Source organism: Orcinus orca, chromosome 9 (genome assembly GCF_937001465.1).
Source record: "Orcinus orca chromosome 9, mOrcOrc1.1, whole genome shotgun sequence".
Taxonomy (NCBI): Eukaryota; Metazoa; Chordata; class Mammalia; order Artiodactyla; family Delphinidae; genus Orcinus; species Orcinus orca.
The window spans coordinates 8,536,516-8,561,684 of NC_064567.1; the positions used below are offsets into that span (position 1 = coordinate 8,536,516).

Below are 25,169 nucleotides of genomic sequence, written 5' to 3' on the forward strand. Positions count from 1 at the left end.
CTTTCTCTTACCTTTATTATAGTTCATTTTTTTCCTAACACTTGAGTCTAATATTGACAGTCGATTATTTTGACCATGTAGATAAATGCCCACTGCCTAATGCCAAACTCACACACAGACACATAATTTATGTCTGTGCCTGCTACTGAGAAAAATGAGAGGAACATGTTATAGTGAACAAAGCACTAGAGAGTACACCTATTTAGAAAAATAGAGTTTAGAGCTTGTATAAAACAAGAGTACAAATAATAAAGCATGGTTTAAAATAGCACAGAAGAGTATTTACTAGAACAATCTCATTGTATGATTAGTTCTGACCATCCTAGAGAAGAATCAACAATGTCTCTTCATTGTTAGAAGTGCAAAAACTTCACAAAGAAAGCAAAAGTAAAATGGAAGGGCTTCCCTGGTGGCGCAGTGGTTGAGAGTCCGCCTGTTGATTCAGGGGACGCCGGTTCGTGCCCCGGTTCGGGAAGATCCCACATGCCACGGAGCGGCTGGGTCCGTGAGCCATGGCCGCTGAGCCTGCGCGTCCGGAGCCTGTGCTCCGCAACGGGAGAGGCCACAGCAGTGAGAGGCCCGCGTACGGCAAAAAAAAAAAAAAGTAAAATGGAAGGTATCTAGGATGTTTTCAAAGCACATATATACTGGGAAAGGGGGAAAAAAAGGAGGAAGATCAAAACAGCATAGAGCAAAATGATAAAGAAAAGAAAAACTGAATGGTCCTAAAAGGAACCTCAGGAATCAGCTTAACTTATTTACTAGAGAAGACAACGGAAGTCCACACACGAAGGGGAGGTGAGGCTGGATTCCTCCCTTACGGGCACTAGGCTTTGGGAGTGTAACAGGAGAGACCTCTCAACTTGGGCACTATTGACATTTGGGGCCAAATACATCCTTGTTTGGCAGGGAGAAAGGTTTTCCCTGTATTTTATGGGATATTTAACAGTATCTTTGTCCTCCATCCTCTGGGTGCCGGTAGTGTATGCCCACGTGCGCACACACACCCATCCCCCAATTTGTGACAACCAAAAATGTCTCCAGATATTGCCAAATATCCCCTGGGGTCAAAATCACACCCAGTTCAACACCAGTGCTTTAGAAGTTCTGTCCCTTAAGATTTCTTCTCCCCACCTCCCTGTATTAATATCCATGGTTTCATTAAGGGGAAAATAGGGAACCAGAAAAGCTAGGAACTGTTATTATTATTATTTTGGTAAATGCTCAAATGTGTGAGAAAAGGGAATGGAAGAAAGCAAGCACTTTAGAAAAGTTCAGGAAGAGCTATAATTCTGACTTTAATGTCACATCATCTTCCTGATTAAATCTATTCTATTCTGAACCATTCAAACATGGCAAATGGAGACATTATAGCACTCAATTAGAAATAGAATTAGTGAATTTTAAGGTTTTTAACTTCATTAAAGATTGAAGTTTTTAAAGAGCATACACACCTACACACTCCTACACATTCACACACCTATCAGCTGCATTCATTACCGGAGATCCACTCATTCACAGCAACAGAGCTCACAATCTGTATTTTTTTTTCCAAGAGTGATGCCCATTGGCTGTTCTATGTAATAAATTGCACTGTGCATTACAGAACTGCTCCAGGCGGCCAAAAATACATAAAGATATAGAACACCCTCTTTTTCTTTAAGTTTCCTAAGGGAAATATTTCTTATAGAGACTCTCAAGGGTTTTATTTCCCTCATCAAGCTTTTAATGAACGAACCATTTGTTAGGTATGCCTATGGTGCTGATTACCCTGCATGAAACAGAATACATAGCTCTTTGGTTAGAAAAGGTTAGAAGTGTACCTGCCAATGCATCTACATGGACAACCCAGATGTCACATTTTCCTCTATAGCATTGAATTATAAAGAATACAGAAAAAGATAGAGAATTTGTTAGCTCTGTTCTTCCCATCATAGTGAATAAAGTGTGCTAGAAGGGCAGCAAGTATGCACCATATGGTCCTATGTGAACCTAGGAAAAATAGGTGCCTGTTCTGGGATTGGGATGGAAGGATGGTGGAGGTGCTATTTATTCCTCCACGTCATGTATAGTGTCTCCTATGAAGTTACTCTGAAGTTCAGGTTTTATTAAGTTATCCAGTAGAGAAAGGGTTATTGATTGGAGTTACCAAATAGAAGTCAGAGACAACACAATTTGATCACCCAAGACATCATTTCCCTTGACAAAGAAAGTCAGACTAGGCTCCTACAACAAATGCAAAGTCGTTTTAAGTAAGTGTAGAACTGACTGGAGATCAGGGACCTTAAGTAGAAGGTTGTAAAAACATTGATTTCCTTATTTTTCCCTGGCATTATCATGTCAAATGCATTCCTAAGACTGAAGAATAGAGCTAAATTAATTTTAATCACGCACATTTCTACCTTTTTGTAGTCTATGTGGAAATAATAAATACAAAGGGAATATGACTAATTTCAAGGTTTTACTTCATGTCACGCTCCTGAGAATATATTTTTCGGCAAATGCATAGATATACTTTTATTTTATTCATATAAGAGTTTACTCAGTACAGCTCTAGGCTTCAATATGCTAAAAAACAACTCTTCCTGCTATAAAAGTATCACATCAAAATTCAGGTCCTGATCAATTTCACACACATTAGCCTCCTACAGTTAAGCAATTATTTCCTTGAGATACTTGCTATTCTCATTTCACAACGAATTTGGTTCATATAAATTGATGAAGACAACAGAATTATAAAGTTACATTTATAACATCTTGGTATCAGTTCATTAAAAAAATCAATCAACTGGATATTGGGAAACATGCCACGTGTAAGACTGTGCTCAGCTCAGAGATAGAAGTAAGAACAGGATTTCTGTCCTCTGAAAGCTTTAGGAGATTAAGCCTTTTCAACCAGGGTAGTCAAACATCTGAACTACATAATATACGATTTCAAACTAGTGAAAACAATAAAAGTAGCTTAAAATTTTAGAAGGATTTGAGATCACCATGGGATGAGTGTTCAGGCTTTTGTGGAAAACACATGGGACTTCATCTTAAAAATTGAGGGCTTCATGGAAGATTTTTCCAATGAGAATATGATGACACAGCGGAAGCACTCACTTTGGAATTTTCATCAGGAGGGGATGTATGGTGTGGACTTGTGGAGAGGTGGGAAGCAGAGAGAAGAACCAGGACACTGCCACTGCCCAAGTGTAGCTCCAACAAAAAAAGCAAAGATGAAAATATTGATCGCCTATTCTCTGCCAAGTGTGGTGATAAATTCTAGGAATCCAGAGATGAGTGAGACGTGAGAGTGGAGGAGTTTACAATTTAAGACGGAACAAAGAACGACTGTTATTATCCAAGATGTGGGGAGCCATGTGTACCAGAGGATGGTAGATTATCCTCTGGGGTTTGAGAGAGGAAACGGTACTAAGTTATTACTAAATGTTACGAAAACTGAATCTTGAAGGATGAGTAGGAGTTTGCTGGGGTAGCATTTAGAGGATGGGATTCTTGGCAGAGGGTGGAAAGTAGTCAGAGTTTATGGTGTAAAGCAGGAAAAATGACCCCAAATAACTCCAGCTGGGCTCAGTTTGGGCATACTCATGAAATTAGGACTTATAGGCAATGGAGAAAATATCAAAGTATTCTCCTTGCATTTTAGAAACATAAACTTGGATAATGTGTGTGAGAGAAATGAGAAACAATAGGGAGAGTATGAAAAAGGCTCCTGGGAGAATCCCAGTGAGACGTGATCAGGACCTCATTGGTATGAGGTGCTGCGTTCAACAAATATATCGTATGTGTCATATTCAACAATGCCTGATCCTCGGTGAATGAAAGCCAGTGTGTTGAATTCATATGAGAGGCTGTGTAGTAGAATGGCCCAAAGTGCTGACTTCAGACTCAGATATTTTCTGGACTCTTTTTCAAACTTTTCTAACTACTAGCTGGAGTGGTCTAGGTGAGTTATTCTATCTCTATGCCTCTGTTTCTTCGTCTATTTAATGCAGATGATAATAGCCTTTATACCGAGGAGTTATTGAATTCAATGATTTAATACTTTGTGCACATGATCTTTGTTTAAACAGTGACTGAAATACAGAAAGACCTCAATCAGTATTAGCCACTGGGAAATCTGGTTCGAGAGATATATGCTTATAACTGCTATGCCATAAAAATAGGACAGTGATTGAAAAGAAACACTCATTCTGGCAAGTAAGATGGCCTTTATTATCTTTTTAAATGATGGCTTTTTGAACTAGGAAAAGGGACAGATGGAGAAAGCACTTCCAAAGAACTCCGGGCACTTGCTACATCATTACGTGTGCCAGGCAGAGATGAAGAACAAAATTTGAATTTTCTAAAGGTTTTGAACTTGGATACTACAAGAACGATTTTACCATTGATATAAATTAGAAAGAAGCTTTCACAATTGTACCTAACTCACAAGTCAACTGAAGCCTTAAGCAAGTTAATTAATTGTGTAGGACTTAGCACAGTGACAGGCATGGTGTAAGCGTTCAGTAGCCATTAGCAAGCATCATAGTCATCACTGCAATCCCAGGAGTAGATGAGAGACACATCTGGATGACCCTGGAGTCTCATTTCTTCCAGACTTTTAGTTCCATAGCAGAGCTGGATCAGCAGATCTGAGTCAGCACAGCAGAGAAGCAGACTGATAGCAGCCACTGTGCTCCAGGGGGCCTCCCTTTTCTAATAAGGCAGCTTGTTTTGACTCCGTCCCCCATCATGACATGAAGCATTAAAAGTGAAGGCTCCGGGCTTCCCTGGTGGTGCAGTGGTTGAGAATCTGCCTGCCAATGCAGGGGACACGGATTCAGGCCCTGGTCTGGGAAGATCCCACATGCCGCGGAGCAACTAGGCCCGTGAGCCACAACTACTGAGCCTGCGCGTCTGGAGCCTGTGCTCCGCAACAAGAGAGGCCTCGATAGTGAGAGGCCCGCGCACCGCGATGAAGAGTGGCCCCTGCTTGCCCCAACTAGAGTAAGCCCTTGCACAGAAACGAAGACCCAACACAGACAAAAATAAAAAAAAAAAATTGAAAAATAAATTAATTAAAAAAGAAGGCTCAACATTAAAAAGAAAAAAAAGTGAAGGCTTCTCTCTACTGGAATCTTGGCGCTACGGTGTCAGCCAACCATCTATGCCCAGTCAAAGCTAAGAACTCGCGGCACTGTTTGTATCAGTACTTTACTACTCTGATTATAGTTCTCCCCACGTCTCTCAATAAACTGTGTCATATCTGTACGCCAAGAAGCAGTAGGCGTTCGATGAAGGAGGGAGGTGGAGATTTGGCATAGGTCTGCACAGGAACTGAAAGAGGCATTTCAGGTTGGGAGACGGTTGAAACTCATGTCCACAGGGGTAGGTGATATTTATAGGCAATAGTGGGTTGCAGTCTAGACTCAAGTCAGCAATGTCAGGATTAAAGATAAAATAACAGGGAATTTGAATGAGGGGGAGGAAGACTGCTGGGAAATCAGAGGTGAGCAGTACTCCAGGATCCCGGCAGGGCACTGGCAGCATGGTGAAATGTCTAGGGATAGCAAAATCTCAGCCTGTGGACAGAGGTTCAGCAACAGGGATTCGATCTCTGAAATGATCCCAGAAAGACTAGAGGTACTAGAAGAATGACTGGCAGATCGGCAGCATCTTGCAGAAAATATCAGATGCTAATAAGTGCTACAGCAAAGACCTAGGCAGCCCTTTCCTTGTAAAAAATAGATCCTAAGGAGTGAGAGAAAAAAGGCAGTGCCTGGAGAAGAAAGGGGACTCAGAAATAACTATAGGAATTCAGTTATCAGAATTAGGGTCTGTGCTTAGGTTAGAAAGGCCTCAAGGGAAATGTGTCAGAATAAAATACATCGTAAAATTGAATTATGATCAAAGATGTGTCCATACACATAATTATTTCCTGATACAATGTTACCAGAGGTAATACTTTCTAAGCAGTATTGTGTGGCTTCCCGACAAATTTTCTTAAGAGCTTTTATAAACAAAGGGAAGAGACTAAGAAATACTTGTGGTAAACATCTCAGAGAGCATCCAGAAGAATCATTCTTTAGGCTGATCCCAAATTAATTTCAGAGGTTCCCAAGTAGCTCTCCAGAAGCAGCAGGAAACCTCTCCCGAAGAGACTCATTTCCACAACTAATTATAATGAAGTCATAGATAACCCAATGAGCCTAAATTCTCATTGCTCAAATTGCTTAAATTCATCAACGAAAAAGAAAGGAAGATGATAGTCCAATGGTACGATTTCACAGTCAGAGTTTCCTGGTTGAGTTAATTACCCAGGGTAATTCTCATCATGAGGGTTTGGGGGAGAGGTTCCAATTCAATGAGTTTGCATTATTTCGGATTACGAAGGTAAATCTCCTGATTTTTCTATGCCAACACTATTTTTATTTTGTTAACTATTTAAAACAAAAGTATATATACTCAATGGTAAAAATATCTATGATGTGACAGTTAATTTCATGCGTCAACCTGACTTGGCCACAGGGTCCCCAGATGATTGGTTCAACATTATTCTGGTGTGTGTCTGTGAAGGTGTTTCTGGGTGCAAGTTACATTTGAATCTTAGCCTTAGTAAAGCAGACTGATCTCCCAGACGTGGGTGAGCCTCATCCAATATGCTGAAGGCCTGAATGGAACTAAAAGGCAGAGTAACAGGGAATTCCTTCTCTCTGCCTGGTGGCCTTCAAGCTGGGACACGGGTCTTTTCCTGCCTTCAGACTCAGGCTGAAACACTGGTGTTCCTTTGGTCTTGAGCCTGCCAGCTTTCAGATTAGATCTCATACCATCAGTTTTCCTGGTTCTCAGACCGTTGGACTCGGAGTGAAATTACACCACGGGGTCTCCTGGGTTTCCAGCTTTTGACCTCTCGGCCTCCAGAATTGTGTAAGCCCATCCTTTCTAACAAATCTCTTCCTCTCTCTCTATACATCCTATTGGTTTTCACTGGAGAACCCTGACTAATACGGTTGACTTATCATCTATTATATAAATCTATATTGTTTAAATGTACCAATTACTCATCTGTCAGAGAAGTTTCAGTTCTTAAACTCATATGAAGCATAAAGTCAATGCATCCGTATATTAAGTTTGGGACTCCTGAGCTGTGTCCTTTGCTGTTCTTGCATAATTCATTTTTATTCTCCTAGTTTGTAGTAGTGATGTCTGATTTTTTTCTCTTTGATTAGTTCATTTGTACAGTCAATTAAAGCTTTTAAAACATGACCCGGTCCCTATTGGGAGTTTTTAACCTCCATTTTATCCACCTAAGTTTACTAAATTTCATCCTCTCCTTGCAACTTTTAAAAATTATTATACACACACACAATCATGTTATATTCATCTTGCCTGAAAAAGGCAAGGAATATTTTAAAAGGCCCCCATACCTTGTAGAAGCTAGAGTGGGTATGGTATCCTGCTGTGTGATTATAAATTAAAATGTCCCCTTTGCTTCCTAAAGAATAAGTCAATGCATCATATCACAAAATGTTCCCCCCAGTCTCTTTTTTCTTTCATGTTGGAATATAATGCTTCTATTGATGTGGAAATGCACCAGCATGCAATGAAGTATAATTGAAGGTAGATTTCCACTCAGCTGGCATGATGATAGCACAGCCACTTTGGGAATTGAAATATAATAAAAAGTCAGTTAGGTGACACTACCCAGGAGCAACACACTGTTCACTCAGATGCTTTTTACTTGGTACCATGTGACTCTTACAGCAAGTCTGTTTGTGAATTTGGGAGAATAAGATCAGCAATCTGTGTTGTAGGTATATCCAAGGTTATCTCTATTTATATCTGTAGATCTGTATCTCTATGTGCATCTCACTTTTGGCTGTTGCTAAACAAGAGGAGCTACGCTATCCTAGCACCCATCTAGGCTCCTAAATAAAATGATCACGGTGCTCCATGAATCAGCCTTCCTCAGGCTCCATCATCTCCCCTAAGAATCCAAAGCCAGGTTTTGTTCTCAGAATTCTAAAATGATGCATTTCTGAGTTTTCCTTGAACACTTTGCATATCTAGAAGACCATCAAAAAGGAAAAACTTCTAAAATCAATTTTTAGATACTTTTTTGGTAGAAGGATATGTAGACTATTTGGAAATAGAGAGATTTGTATCCATGGACTCACTATTAAGAGAGAAAAATAAAATCTGTTTTCCCCTGATAGCTAGCAACAGTTTTAAGGGAAAATGCTTTTATATATGAATTCATCTAGCTCCCCCTCCCTTCCTCCCTCCTGAAAAAAAAAAAAAAAGGTTTAAAATGAGTTATGTATATTTTCAAATAAAAGCTCATAGACCCAACATAAAATGTTCCATTTGTTATGTAAATGCCATTAAGGAAATTAAGTTGAAGCCCATTGTTTAAGGACACACTTTTAAAACACTGATGTTATATATATGCTTCTGTTTAAGTAGGGAAACTAGACTTTTTAAATCGATATAACCTACTCTATGTAATTTCCATTCATAATGTTGTTAAGCATTATACTTTTTAGGAATATCATTTCACCCTCAATTATTTATGCTTGGTGTTTGTTTTGGAAAATTTGGATATTATGGAAAATGTATTAAGAAATTAGTAATGGACTGACAACCTACCAGTTAGAGATAATTAGTTAGCATTATCCAGATTTTATTTCATTCAGATCTCTTTTCTAACTATCTATATATTTACAATAATATTGGGGTCATAATCTATATAAATTTTTGTAAACACTTTTATTTACTGTATTATATTTTCCAATGGTATTAAATATTTTTGAGAAACATGATTTCTCATAACAATAGTATTCCACATAAGGATATACTCTTTAAAATCACCTCTTCATTTAAAATATTTACTGTTTTCAATTACTGTAAAACAAAGTACTTGACAATGTGAAGTAATGCCTAAACATTATTATTATTATTATTATTATTATTATTTTTGCGGTATGCAGGCCTCTCACTGTTGTGGCCTCTCCCGTTGCGGAGCATAGGCTCTGGATGCGCAGGCTCCGCGGCATGTGGGATCTTCCCGGACCGGGGCACGAACCCGTGTCCCCTGCATCGGCAGGCGGACTCTCAACCACTGCGCCACCAGGGAAGCCCCTACTTATTTTTTGAGTTACAGAAATCTAAGAAATCTAGAAAATTATCTGCAGTTTGAAATCACAGAGCTGAAAATCAATTCTCAATAAATAATTAAAACATAAAAAATAGTATTATAAACGAAACCAGTTTTTCTTATGTGAGGAAAAAGAAATCTCATGATGCAAGTTATCACTGAACTTTGAAATTGGTGTGAATTAATTCTTCCAAATATTAATATATTAACTACTTTTTCAAACGTTCATAAAATCAAGAGAGGAGATATCCTAATTGCTTAGGATAGACAGTGCCAGGAGTAGTCCCAGGGAAATAAATTTGCTGAGACTGAACTGGGAACTTGCCAGTATCTGCCAGCAAGTTCCCCAGCTACACACAAAGCCAAGAAAATGTCTACTCCTTAGGCTATGGTCTGAATGTGTGTGTCCCCCAAAATTCACACGCTGAAATTTTAATGCCCAGTATGGTATTAGTAGGTGGGGCCTTTGGTGGGTGCTAGGTCATGAGGGTGGAGCCTGCATGAATGGGATTCGTGTTCTTATAAAGAAGACCTCACAGGCTCCCTCACCCCTTCCACCATGTGAGGACACAGCAAGAAGTCTGCAACCAGGAAGAGGACCCTCACCAGAGCTCAAACAGGCTGGCACCCTGATCTCAGGCTTCCAGCCTCCAGAACTCTGAGAAATAAGTGTGTGTATCTGAGCCATGAAGTCTATGGTATTTGGTTACGGCAGCTTGACTGGACTAAGATAACTTCCCTTAAAGCACCCAAATGGAAGTTTATCAAAGGTTTACAAAGGAAATTGTACTACAAAACAGAAATAAAAAGAGACCCCGGAAAGATTCCCATTGGAGACAGAAATACAAAGATGATGTTTGCTGAGTACAGGTTTCTGAAGCAGTGTGGATGCTGAGAAGTCATTCTATAATTGAAGCAATGTCTAGATGAACAGAATGAGGAGGTTTGAATCATTCAGCTTCGCAAACAGTTGATTTAGGAGGAAGGCATATTCTGAATGGCTCTTCTAAAAGGCTTTGTTTACGTGGACAGAAATTGATTTTTTTTTCCAATAGGTGAGAAAGGTCGTTAACAAAAATCACTTTCCTTCCACCATATAAATGCTGAACCACATTTTATGACCTTACTGATATGCGCAGACAAAAATTTTAGAGTATGATTCTAAACATCTGTCTGTAATTTAGTGGCATAAAACTGAGGCAGTTTGCAATAAAAAACTTATTTCAAATGGCAGGCAGGTTTTGTGTGTGTGTGTGTGTGTGTGTGTGTGTGTGCGCTTTGTTTTCTGTTGTTTGGCGATGTATCAGACAGTAATACACACGGACATTTTTTTACCACTATTACAATATTATAATATTGTTCCTGGAAGATACATTTAGTTTCCTAATATGGATTCATGGAGTACATACCCTCAGGCAATTAGAACTTTAAACAATTCCAACTTTCCAAATGAGAAGACCAATCTGTAGGTCAGTGTTTTCCTAATTATGGGTTGCAGCTTGTTTTTAGGTCATGAAATCATTTAGTGGGTCATGGCGATTTTTTTTTAATGGAAAAGAAAAAAGTTAGAAAATATCAAAACTATGAGCGCACATGGTGAATTTTATTTCATAAAACTTTGTTTCAGTAGGTATTGAGTATGATATAAAATATTTTCTCACTGTTTTGATCAAAATCATTTGAACTTGGAGGATGTTATGCTAAATGAAATAGACAAAAAAGACAAATACTGGATGACCTCACTTATATGTAGAATCTTAAAAGACTAGAAGTCATAGAATCGAAGAGTAGAATGGTGGTTGCCAGGGGCTTGTTGAATATTGGTCAAAGAGTACCAACTTTCACAGTCAGGAGGTGAAAAAGTTCTAGGGTATCTAATACACAGCATGGTGATTATAGTTAACAATACTGCATAGTATACTTAAATACAAAATAAAATAAGAGAGAGATCTTTTTTTTAAGTGTCCTCACCACACACACAAAAGATAACTATGTGAGGTGATACATGTATTAATTAACTTGTTTGTGGTAATCCTGTCACAATGTACATGTATATTAAAACATCACATTGTACATCTTTAAAAAAGCCACACTGTACAACCTAAATATATACAGTTTTAATTTGTCAATCACACCTCAATAAAGCTAGAAACAATTTAGGTGTACAAAATCATCTCTAGGTCCACCTTTCCCAGGGTAGTAGATATGAAAGTTAAAATGGAAATTATTCTCAGAGTGAACAGATGTTATCCATTTGACCCTTTCAGCATTTTTTTTTCTTTTGAGCACTTATTCCTAGTTAAAGGTAATGCATAAATATATATTCACCAGTCAGTGACCTCTGTTCTAAATAGAAATAAATGTAGTGGAATGTTTTATGAAAGTTGATGTTGCAACTTGGAAAATATTTTCACAGAGAGATAACCCACTCTGCAAATTCAAGGTTACTCAGAGTTTGACTAATTTTTACAAGTCATAGTCAATAACTAATGAGACTTAAAAATTAATCACAACTTAGAGGGAAAAAAATGCGAGAGGGTGAATAATATATTGAATAGTCTCTAACTTATCGAATTTATTTTGAATTCATCACCAAAGAACAATATTTTCCAAGATGACTTTTCAACCAAATGACTTACCTTCATCCTGGACTACAGAACTTATTATTTAGAAGTAGCACACACGTGTGTGTGTGAACAACAACATGTTATTGTCTTATCTACAGACATATCTATCTACAGACAGTCTATCTACATGTCTATCTACAGACAGTCTATCTACAGAAATAGACTCACAGACATAGAAAATAAAATTATGGTTACCAAAAGGGAAAGGGAGGGGAGGGATAAATTAGGAGTATGGGATTAACAGACACACAATACTACACATAAAATAGTTAAACAGTAAGGATTAACTGTATAGCACAGGGAACTATATCCAATATCTTGTAACAACCTATAATAGGAAAATAATCTAAAAAAGAATCTATATTTGAATCACTTTCTTGTACACCTGAAGCTAACACAGTATTGTAAATCAACTATACTTCAACAATAAGTGAATAGGGTATATATAATACAGAATGATTTCCCTTTGTTAAACCAAATATTAGTGTGCTCCATGTATGGGAAAAAATGAAAATCTTTGAAACATAAATACTTTCTTTGGACTATATAAGAGTGAGACTATATAAAATTTTGGGTTTCACATCTGTTCTCCTTAATTTGCACAGATTCTTAGCTAAATTGTCAAAAACATCTGAAGTCTACTTTTATCATATTTAAGCAAATCTATTAAGGTAAATTAGTTATTGCATATTGGATTCCTTTGTTCTTTTATATTTTAATAAACACAGTTTAAAACAGATGAGAGTATCTTGGAGTCCTAAATTAGACCAAATTAAATTAGTAAATGTCTATTAATCACTATGTTTAAGATCCTATTCTTTTAATTATAATGGTTCCTGTTATGTGGAAAACCACCAAGAGGTTGGGTTTGCTCAGTGAATGCCAGAAGGGAGGCCTTCATCCTTATATTTTTATGTGTTTAAGCATTAGAAAAGAATCATTAAACATAACAGAATCTAATGGGGAATTTCTCAAATGTGGTAAATATTTGTATGTGTATTTGTTTTATGTGTTATTCTGGTCTCTCCAGATAATTTCTATTTGTTCTAAATCTCTCCAGGTGGATTTATACTGGGAAGTAGTGCTAGAATATGGTGATCAATCATTTTGACTCTGGACATTCAGGGAGAAAGCAAAACTAGCAACATAAGAAAGAAAAAGTAAACATCTAGGTATTTCACTATAGCTTTTGATTTCTATAATTCAGAGACATCTGTGACATAATGGTTCCTGTCTTCCTTGAGTCCTTTTCAGTAAGAGTCCACAAAGCCAGGCCATACAGAAGCACACAGCCTACTGTATGAAAAGATACCTATCCTTGAGCAGGAGATATTCTGTGTTCAAGGAGCCACAGTGCTGAATTCAAACATTCCTGGAGCACCTCTTACGTTACAGGTGCTGCTGTACATGTGGGGCATGGCCTCTGCCTTCAAGGAGCTGATAGCATAGAAGAGAAATGAGATGGACCAAATCATACAACATGTTAGCAACTGTGTCAGGTGTGTGCATATGGTGTCACGAGTGAATACGGAATATTTAGAAATCAGAGTCCAGAGTCACACAGTTGAGCCTTCTGTTATGAACTTCCTCTCTTAGTATTTGGTACATCTGCAAGGGGCTCAGGAAACATTCTTTCTCCTTCTGTCTTCCATTTCTAAATAGTTCTTTACTTAAAATAAGTACTTACTTAAAACACCTATTGCAAGAAACATCTAGAGAAATTTGGTGATTTTTTAAAATTATTTATCAGTCCCATATCATACATTATTCTCTTTGTTTATGACATCTCACTTTGCAATCTCAGTTTTCTTTGCACCATCATAATCAAGGAATATTCCAAGGTCGCCAAGTTTGTTCAAATAACAACAATATTACCTAAGTCTCAGTTTATCACACCACTACCATGTCAAGTTTAAAAATTACTCTGCTTAGCCAGGCCAGTCTGCCCTCAGTCGATACATATCTCCTGTCATTCCTGTTTGTACTCACCCCCCTTTTTTTCTGACACGTTATACAAATTTAGCAAGATCACTTTGAGCTTTTGATTCAAGCAGAATATACCTTTAAAGTCATAATTAAATCAATAGTCTTATTACTAATAGTAAAAGGTATTTGAATGCCCATAAAGTCAAAAGATAAACTACTCTTTCTTATGTTAATCAAATAAACATTCTTTGTTTTTAAACATATAACATTAACTTAGAGGAGTATCCACTGCTCTATTCAAAATGAACTAGCATTTGCAAAAAAAAAAATGGAAGATTTCAGTCCTCTGAGACGGTCTCAACCAACTTTCCTCCTTGCCCACCCTCACCATCTCAGCGAGGTTCTGTTTCCCTCATTCAATCCGCACTCAGCGCAGCTAAGAGAGTACCTCCAAAGTCTGATTCCAAACATAATCATGAGCATGTGACACCAACATAGCAACAACAGAACTTAAGCTGTGGAAATCACGATAGTTTCAGGAGCGAACACTGAATAGATTTCACTGACCTGAGGAAATATCTATCTGGCTCATCTTGGTCTGCGTGATGTTGATGTGAACGCTGACTTTGCTGTCAGTGAGGTCAATCTCCACGTTGCCCAAATTATCCGCAAAATGACTGAAAAGCAGGAGACCATTGGGGTTCCAAGTCCTGAACTGGAAACTAACCGAAAACAGGTCTTGATGAAGCCGTCCAGGCACCTCCAGGTAACTGGTAGCATTGAAAAAGACAGGTACCGTGTAGGGCTCCACGCATGCGAAACTCAAATTTCCCTGGAAAACAGAAGGGCATGCTTTAAGGAAAGTGTAGAATAAAATAAGCATCCATGGAAGACAGTAGACAAAGCGACAGTTTTACAAATTTCAAAGCAGAACTTGAGCCTGTGTGAAATTCTCACGTGCAGCAGTGTGACACGGATGCAGCAGTTGGATACCTCGGCATGTCCTTCCTGCTATAGCTAACAGGGTACAGCAGTTGGCTACCAAGTTGAGGGATTCGTACAAGCACCATCCAGCATGGAATTGAGAGACTGACAGCCGGATGTGATGGGCTGACTATGGAATGGATGTGTCCCTGTGTGGTGGGCTTGGGTGTGGACCACTGGACCTTCTGAAGACAGCAAGGAGCTGCTTTTCCCTCCCCCACAACTGATGCTGCATCAGCTAGGGAGGGAATGCCTTTGTCCTCTTCTGGATGGCCTTGGTCAAATGTTTGTTAACATATAAATCTGGTCTCAGTGGGAACTATGATCATTCAGTTGCTATTTATTAAACTATTATGGGGCAAATGCTCTTGGGTTTTATCTCAATACCTAATATATATGAATTAATATTAACTATTTAGCATCAACATGATTGTGATTATCTCAGATTATTTTGTTATTCAACTCAAAAATCTCATTTAAATTCCCATGAAGGACTTCCCTGGTGGTGCAGTGGTTAAGAATCCGCCTGCCAGTGCAGGAGAGACGGGTTCGAGCCCTGGTCTGGGAAGATCCCACATGCTGTGGAGCAACTAAGCCCGTGCACCACAACTACTGAGCCTGCGCTCTAGAGCCTGTGAGCCACAACTACTGAGCCTGTGTGCCACAGCTACTAAAGCCCGTGCGCCTACAGCCTGTGCTCCGCAACAAGAGAAGCCACTGCAATGAGAAGCCCACGCACTGCAATGCAGAGTAGCCCCCGCTCGCCGCAACTAGAGAAAAGCCTGTGTGCAGCAACGAAGACCCAACGCAGCCAAAAATAAAATAAATTTATAAAATAAATAAATTCCCATGAAGTGTGCATATATAACACATTAATGTTTGTGGAAACAGTGACATGAATGTACAAAAGGAAAAGAAAACTTGCAGTAATTAAAACTTCCTCCTTCCCCTTCACACCCCCTCTATTTGGTACAAGGAAATTTGATTTATTATTTAAATACATTGAGTTTTATATTCTAGTATCTAAGTACCTTCCTTTTAAAGATATGAAAATCTACATATTCGTCCATCTTTTTTTTTTTTTTTTCGGTACGCGGGCCTCTCACTGCTGTGGCCCCTCCTGTCGTGGAGCACAGGCTCCGGACACGCAGGCTCAGCGGCCATGGCTCACGGGGCCAGCCGCTCCGCGGCATGTGGGATCTTCTCGGACCGGGGCATGAACCCGCGTCCCCTGCATCGGCAGACGGATTCTCAACCACTGCGCCACCAGGGAAGCCCTTTCCATCTTTTTTTGAACCCACCATATCTTGAGGAATATGATTTGGAGACGTTTTCACTTCATTTTTTGTTTGTTTGTTTAACAACACCGCATATTTGTCCCTAGATGCATAGCTCTTCCACTTTAGTACATTAAGCTAGGCTGTCTCTCTGAATTAATATTCAAATTAAATTTGTGCTGTGACTTCACAGATGATTATTTTTAAATGCTTACTTTTCCCGATGAAAAGAACTGGTTGTGCATAATAACTGAGATGTCATAAATGACTGCATGCCTGTGCTGTGGGGATTGTCTCCCCGCAAAGTTAAAGGTATATTCTGAGTAATGGTGCTGACTCTGGATCCACCGTATAATGAGGAAATGGGTGTGTATATGGAGAGGGGTGCAGGATGAGTGCTGAGTCAATTCCACTGAAATATCAGCACCTGACATCTTTGAAAGCAAATTTCCTACGTAAATATTTGCCTTTGTAGAGCTGCTTGCAAATGTGCAGCTTGCCTCTATACTGCCTAAACTTTTAATACATAGGTATATTTTTGTTTAAAAGCCTTTTTTATGTTTGCTCATTCTATTTTAACAAACATAATTATAGATAATTCATGCTTTTCTAAATGTCTTTGTTATTCAAGTTAAAATAGCATTTATAAGCACAATATATATTTTGTGGTTACAGCTGGTTTTGGAATGAGTCCCCCGGAGTGCAATTCTCTGTAGTGTGGGTACCTAAATTAATACATATGAGGACCAACTGAGAGGTTTGGGCAGAAATAACACTTTACTTCTTAAAGGTATAAATAATGGAAAAGGTATTATGATGATTTGGACTCTGTACCCTTCTATCTTAAGTAACAATTTCTGAGGAAACAAAAGGACTCTGATGCCATTTTATCCAAAACTTAAAATAGCCTATGTATAAATACTGCTCTAGCTAAGAAATAACACAGCATGGAAAGAGACCATGACCTCAGGGGTCAGATACTGTGAATCCACAATCTATGTTTATTGGAAAGTTATTTTTCCAGTTTAAATCTCAGTTTTCATCTACAAAATGTTTATGACAGTATCTCCCTTGTAGTATTGTTCTTAGATTACCATAAATGTAACAGGTCTTGTACAGTGCCTTTTGCCTGTACATGGAGCTATTATTATTTTTCTCTACAGTCAATATATCTTATGAGAAAATTTCACCAAAGTTCAATTTTTAACTATTAGTATAAATTCATCATTATTTTTAAGAAAGATAATTAGTAAAGAAAAATTTTGCATTAAATTATTATTTTATAGTTTCTTATATCCAACCTGAACTCTTGGTTATTCATTCAGCATTTCCATTTGTCCAGTAATTTTATGAAAACCCTAGACTCAAGTTTGGGTTAACAAGACCAGAGTCTTTTAGAGCATAGTACAAATACTCATTATATTATCCACTCCTGCTGGCTCCCAAATATATGGACCTCTGGATTCCCAGGCTCTTCTCAATTACATTTTGGGATTAAAGAAACTCCTGCTCTTGCAGAGCCATAAGGAACTCACATACCAGATTTTTAAGTTGATATCTTGTAGTGATCCTATATGGTGTCGTAGGAATGCAAGTGTGCTAGCATGTTCTTTGATTTCTACTCTCCTTCTTGAAATAGTTCAACCTGGAAACACTCACACCAGAGTCAGAGAAGACCACTGTGAGCTTCTGGGTCACAGATTTCACTATCCAATCTAATCCATCTTTATTTAATTGCATAATATTTGGTATGTTTAGCTTGGACAAGAAGTTTATTTCTTTACATATTTGAGTGAATTAACTTTGGAAACATGGAAGTAAATATAATAAAGTTCCTGGTTTTAAAACTTTTAAAATATTGAATTACATCATAATCAAGAAATGCAGAGCTATATACGATGTGACATTTGGAAACATGAGGCTGCCGATATAAGGGCTGCTGAAAGGCTGCGATGAGGTATGCCTGTTCCTCTGCCATGGGGAATCCAGAAACACTGGGGCTGAAATTCTGGGCCCCATCTGAATCAAACTTATTGTCTATTTCTGGTTCATTTAACTCAAACACCGGTATCTATTCTCAGAGTAAATTCAATATCTCCATATCTTCAGGTAACTCTAAAGTTAGTTTTATATGGTTGAACTCACCACAAGGCTGACGATAAATGCTATGATGCTGTTGTTTATTAACAGTCCAGACACAATAAAATTTCTTTGATTTTTCTATGAACCAATATTTTGGGGGTGAAAAACCTTACCACATTTGAGGGTTCTAGTTTCTTCCTTCTTGCGAGATCAGTTATGTTGATGCCATTGTAGTTAATGTTTTCCATGCAGCCTTTGAAATTCTTTCTACTGCTGGAACTTGGCTTACCGGAGAAAGGTATGCCTCCAAAGGTTATCTTTGAAAAAAAAAGACGAAATGTCAACATTCATACTGTATTCAACTTAAAAAAAAAAAATTTACAATAAATTAGAGAAAACTACTATTAGATCCAAGGTCAGTTATCTTTACCTCGACCAATATATACAGACATTTTTTTCTGCCTCCAAAGTCTGTTGCATATTAAGTTATGTTGTTATTGAAGTATATGCTAATTGTCATTAATTCTGAAAATTAGACTGTAACTTGAACAAGAAAATAGCAACAACCCCTAGCATTTTAATACACAGAAGACAGTTTATCAATTTTCCTGGGACTGTTTTAAAAGATTGTACACAGCAAATATCTTTCATTAAGTAATATTAAGAATACATTTTTATGCTTATCATTCAAAGACATACTATCAATAAATGCTTCTAGCCATTATGAAATAACCAGCATTAATATATTAAGTTTATAAAACTTCAGCCAAAAGCAAGGAAAATTGTATTCAGCCTATTTAGACATTATAGTCTAATGACCATTAGAGTAAAAAATTCATTGGTCTTATTTGAATGCAGAAAATAGTTCCAAAAGTCTAATTGCAACATTGATTAGGAACATCTTCAGATTTGGGGGCCATAATTTGAGAAGTACAGGTTTAAAGATATTATAGGTCTCCTAGGTCCTAAGGAATAAGGTCAATGCTCCTTCCTGTGATTCTTAAGCAGTCATTGCCTATAAAAAGAGAGTATATATTTTTCTACATATTTTTGATCCAATTATAGTACTAAATATCAATTTCATATAATACAAAATTATACTTAATTATGTATTGCCAATGACATTTACTGCTAACAAAGAATTAGTAGTGAATGAATCTATTAATCATAGCTGTAATATCAAGATATATAAACCAGATATATTTCTCTTAATTATTATTAAATTACCAATTTTTCTTACAAAGTTTTGAAAATGAAAGACATATATCAATGTCAAGACTTCATATTTTATATATAAAGCAGAGATCTTTGGGTTTTAGAAGACACAAATTATGCTTCTGTTTTTATGTTTCGGCATTTTATTTTTACTTATTAATTTTAAAAAAATTTAAATTTTTAAAATTATTTTTTAACCATTTTTTAATTTTTAATGTACAATGTTGTTAGTTTCAGGTGTATAGCAAAGTGATTTAGTTATACACATATATATATTCTTTCTCAGATTCTTTTTCATTATTGGTTATTACAAGATACAGAATATAGTTCCCTGTGCTCTACAGTAGGTAATTGTTGTTTATCTATTTTATATATAGTAGTGTGTATATGCATTTTAAATGCCTAACTGGTTTTAGGGAAAAAGCACAAATTAATGATGGTTTATGAGACAGTATAAAAAACTAAAAATCCTCACTTAAAATAAAATTAAATGTATTAATACCGGTTAGCTGTATATATATCATTTACCTTAGATTTTAAACATGGGAAGAAAAGAGAAAAACTAAGAATACATAAAAAATAATAAGGAAACTACAAAATGAATAATAGAGTATTCTAAAATAGATTTAGGAAAATATTTTCAAGTGGCATTGAACTGAACTTATTAGGTGCTATATACATGTAATTAATAACAAAGGTAAGAATTAATGATACTTTAATGGAGTGTTGTATTTCCCATCTAAAATTCATTTTATCAATTTCATCAATTTCTGCTCCAGTAATAAAATCTTCCAGCCTTAATGACATGCAGCATCACATTTTGAATAATATTACTAAATGCTATTTAAAAGTATTGTTTTATTCCTTCTCTGGGTGTGTAGTTTCTTTACGGGGGGACTCTCATTTTCCTTCCAGATGATGATTCACACACTCTTTACGGTTTCTCTGTTTTCAACAACCTTTGGCTCATGTCCTACCTTACAGAAGGTACCCTGGTGAAGCGTCACAGGCTCAATTTACCAGATTCCTTACAATTAAGAGATGTGGGTTCAAATCCCAATTCCTAATGTAACTCATCATTTGCTATTAGGTGCTCACTACTTGTTTCTTGTTATGTATTCTCATCAATAAAAGGAAACACGTTGTGATATTGTAATCATTCTCATGGTAAAAAAAAAAACTGTTGCAGTTGTTAGATTAATAATCTGATACTGCTATGACTCACACAATTGCCTTATGAATGGCACTGCCATTCAATGACAATGTTGACTCTAAAAAAGAATTGCACTGACCTTTTTTTTGTTAGCTACCAAGAGTTTCCAGAGGGTGGCAGAGACTGCTAGATACCTCTGAGTGTCCTTTCTCCCACCTTCTTTAAGAAAAAAACCATTGCTTTTCAGCTAGGCACAGGCTCCCCAGACAATACATGGCATTTACCAACCTCTTTGAACAAGTTTTGGTCTCATGAGATTTAAGTGGAAGGGTTGTGTGTGACTCCAAGAACTATAATTAAAGGGATGGGGGGGCGGGCACAGTCTTCTTCACTCCCTTCCTTTGCACTGTCTGGAATACAAAATGGAACGTGAGTGACTATCTTGGAGTGATTTGCAGAGGGGATGGAGTAGCAGCAGGATAAAAGTAGACTGTGGTCTTGATGACCATGATGCTGCCATTTGAGCCCAGGGCTACCTGCCTGTAGGCTCCTTTTATGTGAAAGGAATAAACATGTATCTGTTATGTTCAGTCTTATTAATTATAACTGATATATGTGGTGATTTCTATTACTTCCTGTTGTCTCCTCACATAACCCTATGAGCAATGTGCTATTATATTCACTTTATAGAAAGGGAATGCGATTTCACCACTGTCACACAACCAGTTAGGGGCAAAAAGGGATTCAAACCCAGGACTATGGCTCCAATTTGAGCTCATGCCATTGATTCTCTACAAAATCTCAACCGGTTTCTAAAATCCTAGCCCAGTTCTGCAGTGGGCAAGGGGGAGGCACTCTTCTACTTTCCAAGCGGCGCTGTATGGCAAAGGCAAGGGCATAACATCCAAAGTGGGTGTATCTTGGCATTTGGATAAAGAAGGGAGAGAAGCCAGGACAAACACCAGTCTGCTGTCCCGCCCTGTGTTGTCACTGGCTGGAGGAGGAAGAATGAAGTGAACTGCCTCTGTACACCCTGGCACGCTTCTCAGGTCACCATGTAGCTGCAGCTTGACTGCAATGGTGACTTGCTCACTTTTAACAGGCTACAGAGAGGTCAGTGAAGTGAACGGTTAAGGCTTCTCCCCCCCCAGAAATGCCCAAATTGAGTTATGTCAAAGGAACAAACTTGTCTTCTATTGCTTCTTTTATGATGTATCAATATATCCCCGGGAATGAGGCTAGGTATTATTTAATTAACCACTGGCAGCAGTGGGCTGGATCCTGCCAATACTGGCTCATGAGAACTGATTGTTGGAGTCATTGTTAAAAATTAAATTATATAAGCTTTAAATTCAATACATTAAACAAAAAATTAATAACTACTCAGAACTCATGTCTACATTTTCCTATCGTGTATGCTCTTGAGGTTATTTATGTTTATTTTGTCTACAGGATGGAAATATTGAATAATGGTGTAGTATAATAAATATTTTTGGTCTTTGTTCCCAGTTCCTGGCACAGAGCTCCTAAAATCCTTGCAATTTCCTGAGTAACAGGTGTGTCTTCTGTTAGTCATAATGAGCCCTTTCGTGCAAGGAGATGTGTGCAAAAACACTGAGAGACCGATTCTACTATAGTCCCTAATTTTCTTTAAACAAATAAGCCAAGAGAATCCCTTTATATACAGGTAAACATGTTGAGATATAAAGGTAGGCCCAACCATTTTCATTGCAGCTTTTGCCAATAACTGCAGGATCTGAGGAAAGTAATCAGGTAGTAGCTCTACGAAGAGAAATATGTTGAGTCTCTCCTGATTCTTTCTAGTAAATTAAAATTTTTTTCCTGTGTCTCTCTAACAAATATGTCTCAGGCATTTTAGTCTACAGGTGAGGTTCTCAAACATGGTATTCTATCTAGAGGGGCTTCGAAGTGTCGATGAAACTGCTGACCCCATAGAAAGCATTGTGTGTGCATGAATATTCATAGATTTCATCAAAAACTCAAAGGGTCTATAACCCCAAATTTTTAATTCTGTTTTTGAAAATTGGAATTGTGTTTGCCCATTACTAATGTTCCAGGATTTCTCACCTCTTCTATGATACTTCAAAGTTTATTAATGGAGAATGAATAATTCATCTTTAAATTCTCTCCTACAGTAGGAGATAAGCCACATAAGTCAAGATTCATATTAATTTACAGAAGATAGAAATTTTAGGGATTTTCACATTCTTTCCCTTTCAACCATCATTTTTACTTTAAAGAGATATTTGGAGGAGTAATTATTTCCTGATAACCTTAGATTTATTTTAATGTTAATAAAGTCTCTATATCAAAGTTTATATGGCATATTCTATTCTAAATTTCTATTTAGAAACATATATAATGTATTTATATTACAGAAAATTTAGAAACTATTTAAACATATAAAGAAAATAACATAGTTGTAAATCCTGACTTTTTCACTTACTATGTTATGGTAAAGCACATTCTATGTTCTGAAAGATTTATGTACGGATATCAGTAATATACATATATGTATATGTATATATCTGCAATTTCAAAACTGGGGGCCAAGGCACATGGAGATGGCACAGCAAACTCATAGGGGTGCCCCAGTGATGAACATCTTCTTACAGAACTTTTATCCCTATTTATGATTAACATTTTTGATGGACATTTTAAGGTTGAACTGCTCTCCAAATAATTAAAAAACTTGATACGCCTACCAGTATATTATAAGAATATATATTTTTTATGGCAACAATATGATCATTGATTATTTTTTAATCTTTGATCATTTGAAAGGTAAAAAAATATTTTTATTTATGGACAATCTCTTTAAAATATTCCGTATTTTTATTTCTTTTATGACAATGATATCTGAGAAAACAGAACTTGTCAATGACTTAACATATACCAGAACTCAGGATTTCTTATTCAATATTTTGTAATAAATATTAGACAATCCTATGTACATAATATACTGTACATCATCAAGAACAGGTGATTTATGTTATAATTAACTACCAAAGAAAAGATTACAACTTAAATTTATTGTGGTTTCGTTAAATGGCCATGATAACATGATAAATGGTCCTTCTCTTTAAATATATCAGTATGTTATTTTGGTACCAAGTTTTTAAACATGTTTTAAGAACTCAGTATGAATAATTTAGAAATAAATAAAACGACATATTAACAAATTAGGTTGTCAAGTTGTAAGTTAAGTTTTCTTTGGAGGATAAAATGAAAATGGTATAGGAAGGTATATGATTAACAAAAATACAACAAGACAGTAGGAAACTGAGGCAGCCACTTGATGCGTTACAACTTACACATCCTCAAATTTACCTCATAGTCCAAATCCAGGTAGTCGAACTCCCCATTGGTGCGGAAGTGCTGTGTGCTTCTGTCCAGGGTGAGGTTGATGCTCCGGCCCTGGCGCTCAATGACCACAGAGTGCCAGTGGTGATCATCCAGCAGACTTCCTGTCCTCACGGACGTGTGGCCATATATGGGGCCAAGCTGGTTACTTCCTGAGTGGAAAAGAAACAAGGCAAAGCCATCACAACTCTATGTCGAAGTAGACCTTTCATCTACAACACCAAGGGCTGACGTTTCTCTAAAGCTCTGGCTATTGAAGTTAACATGGGAAAACCAACATGTAACTACACTTAAAAACAGTTGTATGTTCAAACTACATAAAAGCTATTAAAGATGGAAAAAAGTCTGCTCCCTTAAAAAACATGAGCTTTTTTTTTTTTTTTTTTTCAATTACTGTGCCATGAATTCTGCTAAATTTGGTAGATTCTTTATAAAGTCAGTGCCCCATGGGCTCTGGGGGCAGAGCGCCTGGATTCTGATGCTGGTTCCACCATTGGCTTGCTCCATGATCCTGGCCAAGGTGACAGTTCTCTGGGCCTCTCTTTCCTCACATGTAAAAAGGGAAGAATAATAGTACTTGCTTTACAAGGTTGCTGTAAGGATTAAATTAATTAGTACAAGCAAAGAACTTACACACTTCCTGACATATAGTGAACATTCATTAAATGTTACCTGTTAATTTTTATTATTATTATTGTTGTTGTTATTATTTTTGGTCAAGAAAACACGGCATGACAATTTTCAGTTTTTTTTTTTGATTCCAAAAGCCATAATCAGTATAATATTTAATGTCATGGAAAGTTTACCCAAGTTATACGTTAAAATAAAAAACTGCAAAATTATATATGCAGCATTAATCCAGTTTTGAAATAAGATCTCCATAGCAACAAGACTATAAGTAAGAGTGGAAGGTTGTGAGAATCTGAAATGTTTACGAAAGTCATCTCTGGATGCTGTTTACATATTTTTTACCATTTTTTATTTTGTCTAATCAAGCATTGCTTTTGATGGTCAGGCAAAGCTAAATGCTATAAAAATACAATATTGCTTCAGAATAAAGAGCATAATAGAAATCAGAGAAACACACAATTGACTGAAGAATTAAATTATTTTCATTTTTTCACATTTAGGATGCTAATATGCCTATACCTGACATTTTCTATGGATTTCCTAGATGAAATTTCTTTCCTTTTGGTGATGAAATCAAATGTTGCCCTGTGATTGTGATTATGATTGTGTATGTATATTGGCGGTGGGACAGGGAGAAAGAAAAGAAAGAATAAATTTAAGTGAAAGACTACATTCAGTTTCATTACTTTAAATATTTAGACTAGAAGGCTAAGCAGCAACTCACGTGCCTGATATTTAGGTAACAG

General features: G+C 37.0%; 1 protein-coding gene across 2 annotated transcripts in view; it reads right to left on the reverse strand.

Annotated features, from left to right (window-relative positions):
- The window catches only part of CNTNAP2 (contactin associated protein 2), a 2,019,732-nt gene that overhangs the window by 1,095,969 nt on the left and 898,594 nt on the right, over positions 1-25,169 (reverse strand). For both annotated transcript variants that reach the window (XM_049714704.1, XM_049714703.1), the window contains exons 7-9: positions 23,761-23,945; positions 18,215-18,358; positions 14,266-14,530 (exon numbers count right to left, since the gene is read on the reverse strand). In XM_049714704.1, the coding sequence (XP_049570661.1) occupies positions 14,266-14,530; positions 18,215-18,358; positions 23,761-23,945 (594 nt within the window). The remainder of the gene's footprint in view (positions 1-14,265; positions 14,531-18,214; positions 18,359-23,760; positions 23,946-25,169) is intronic.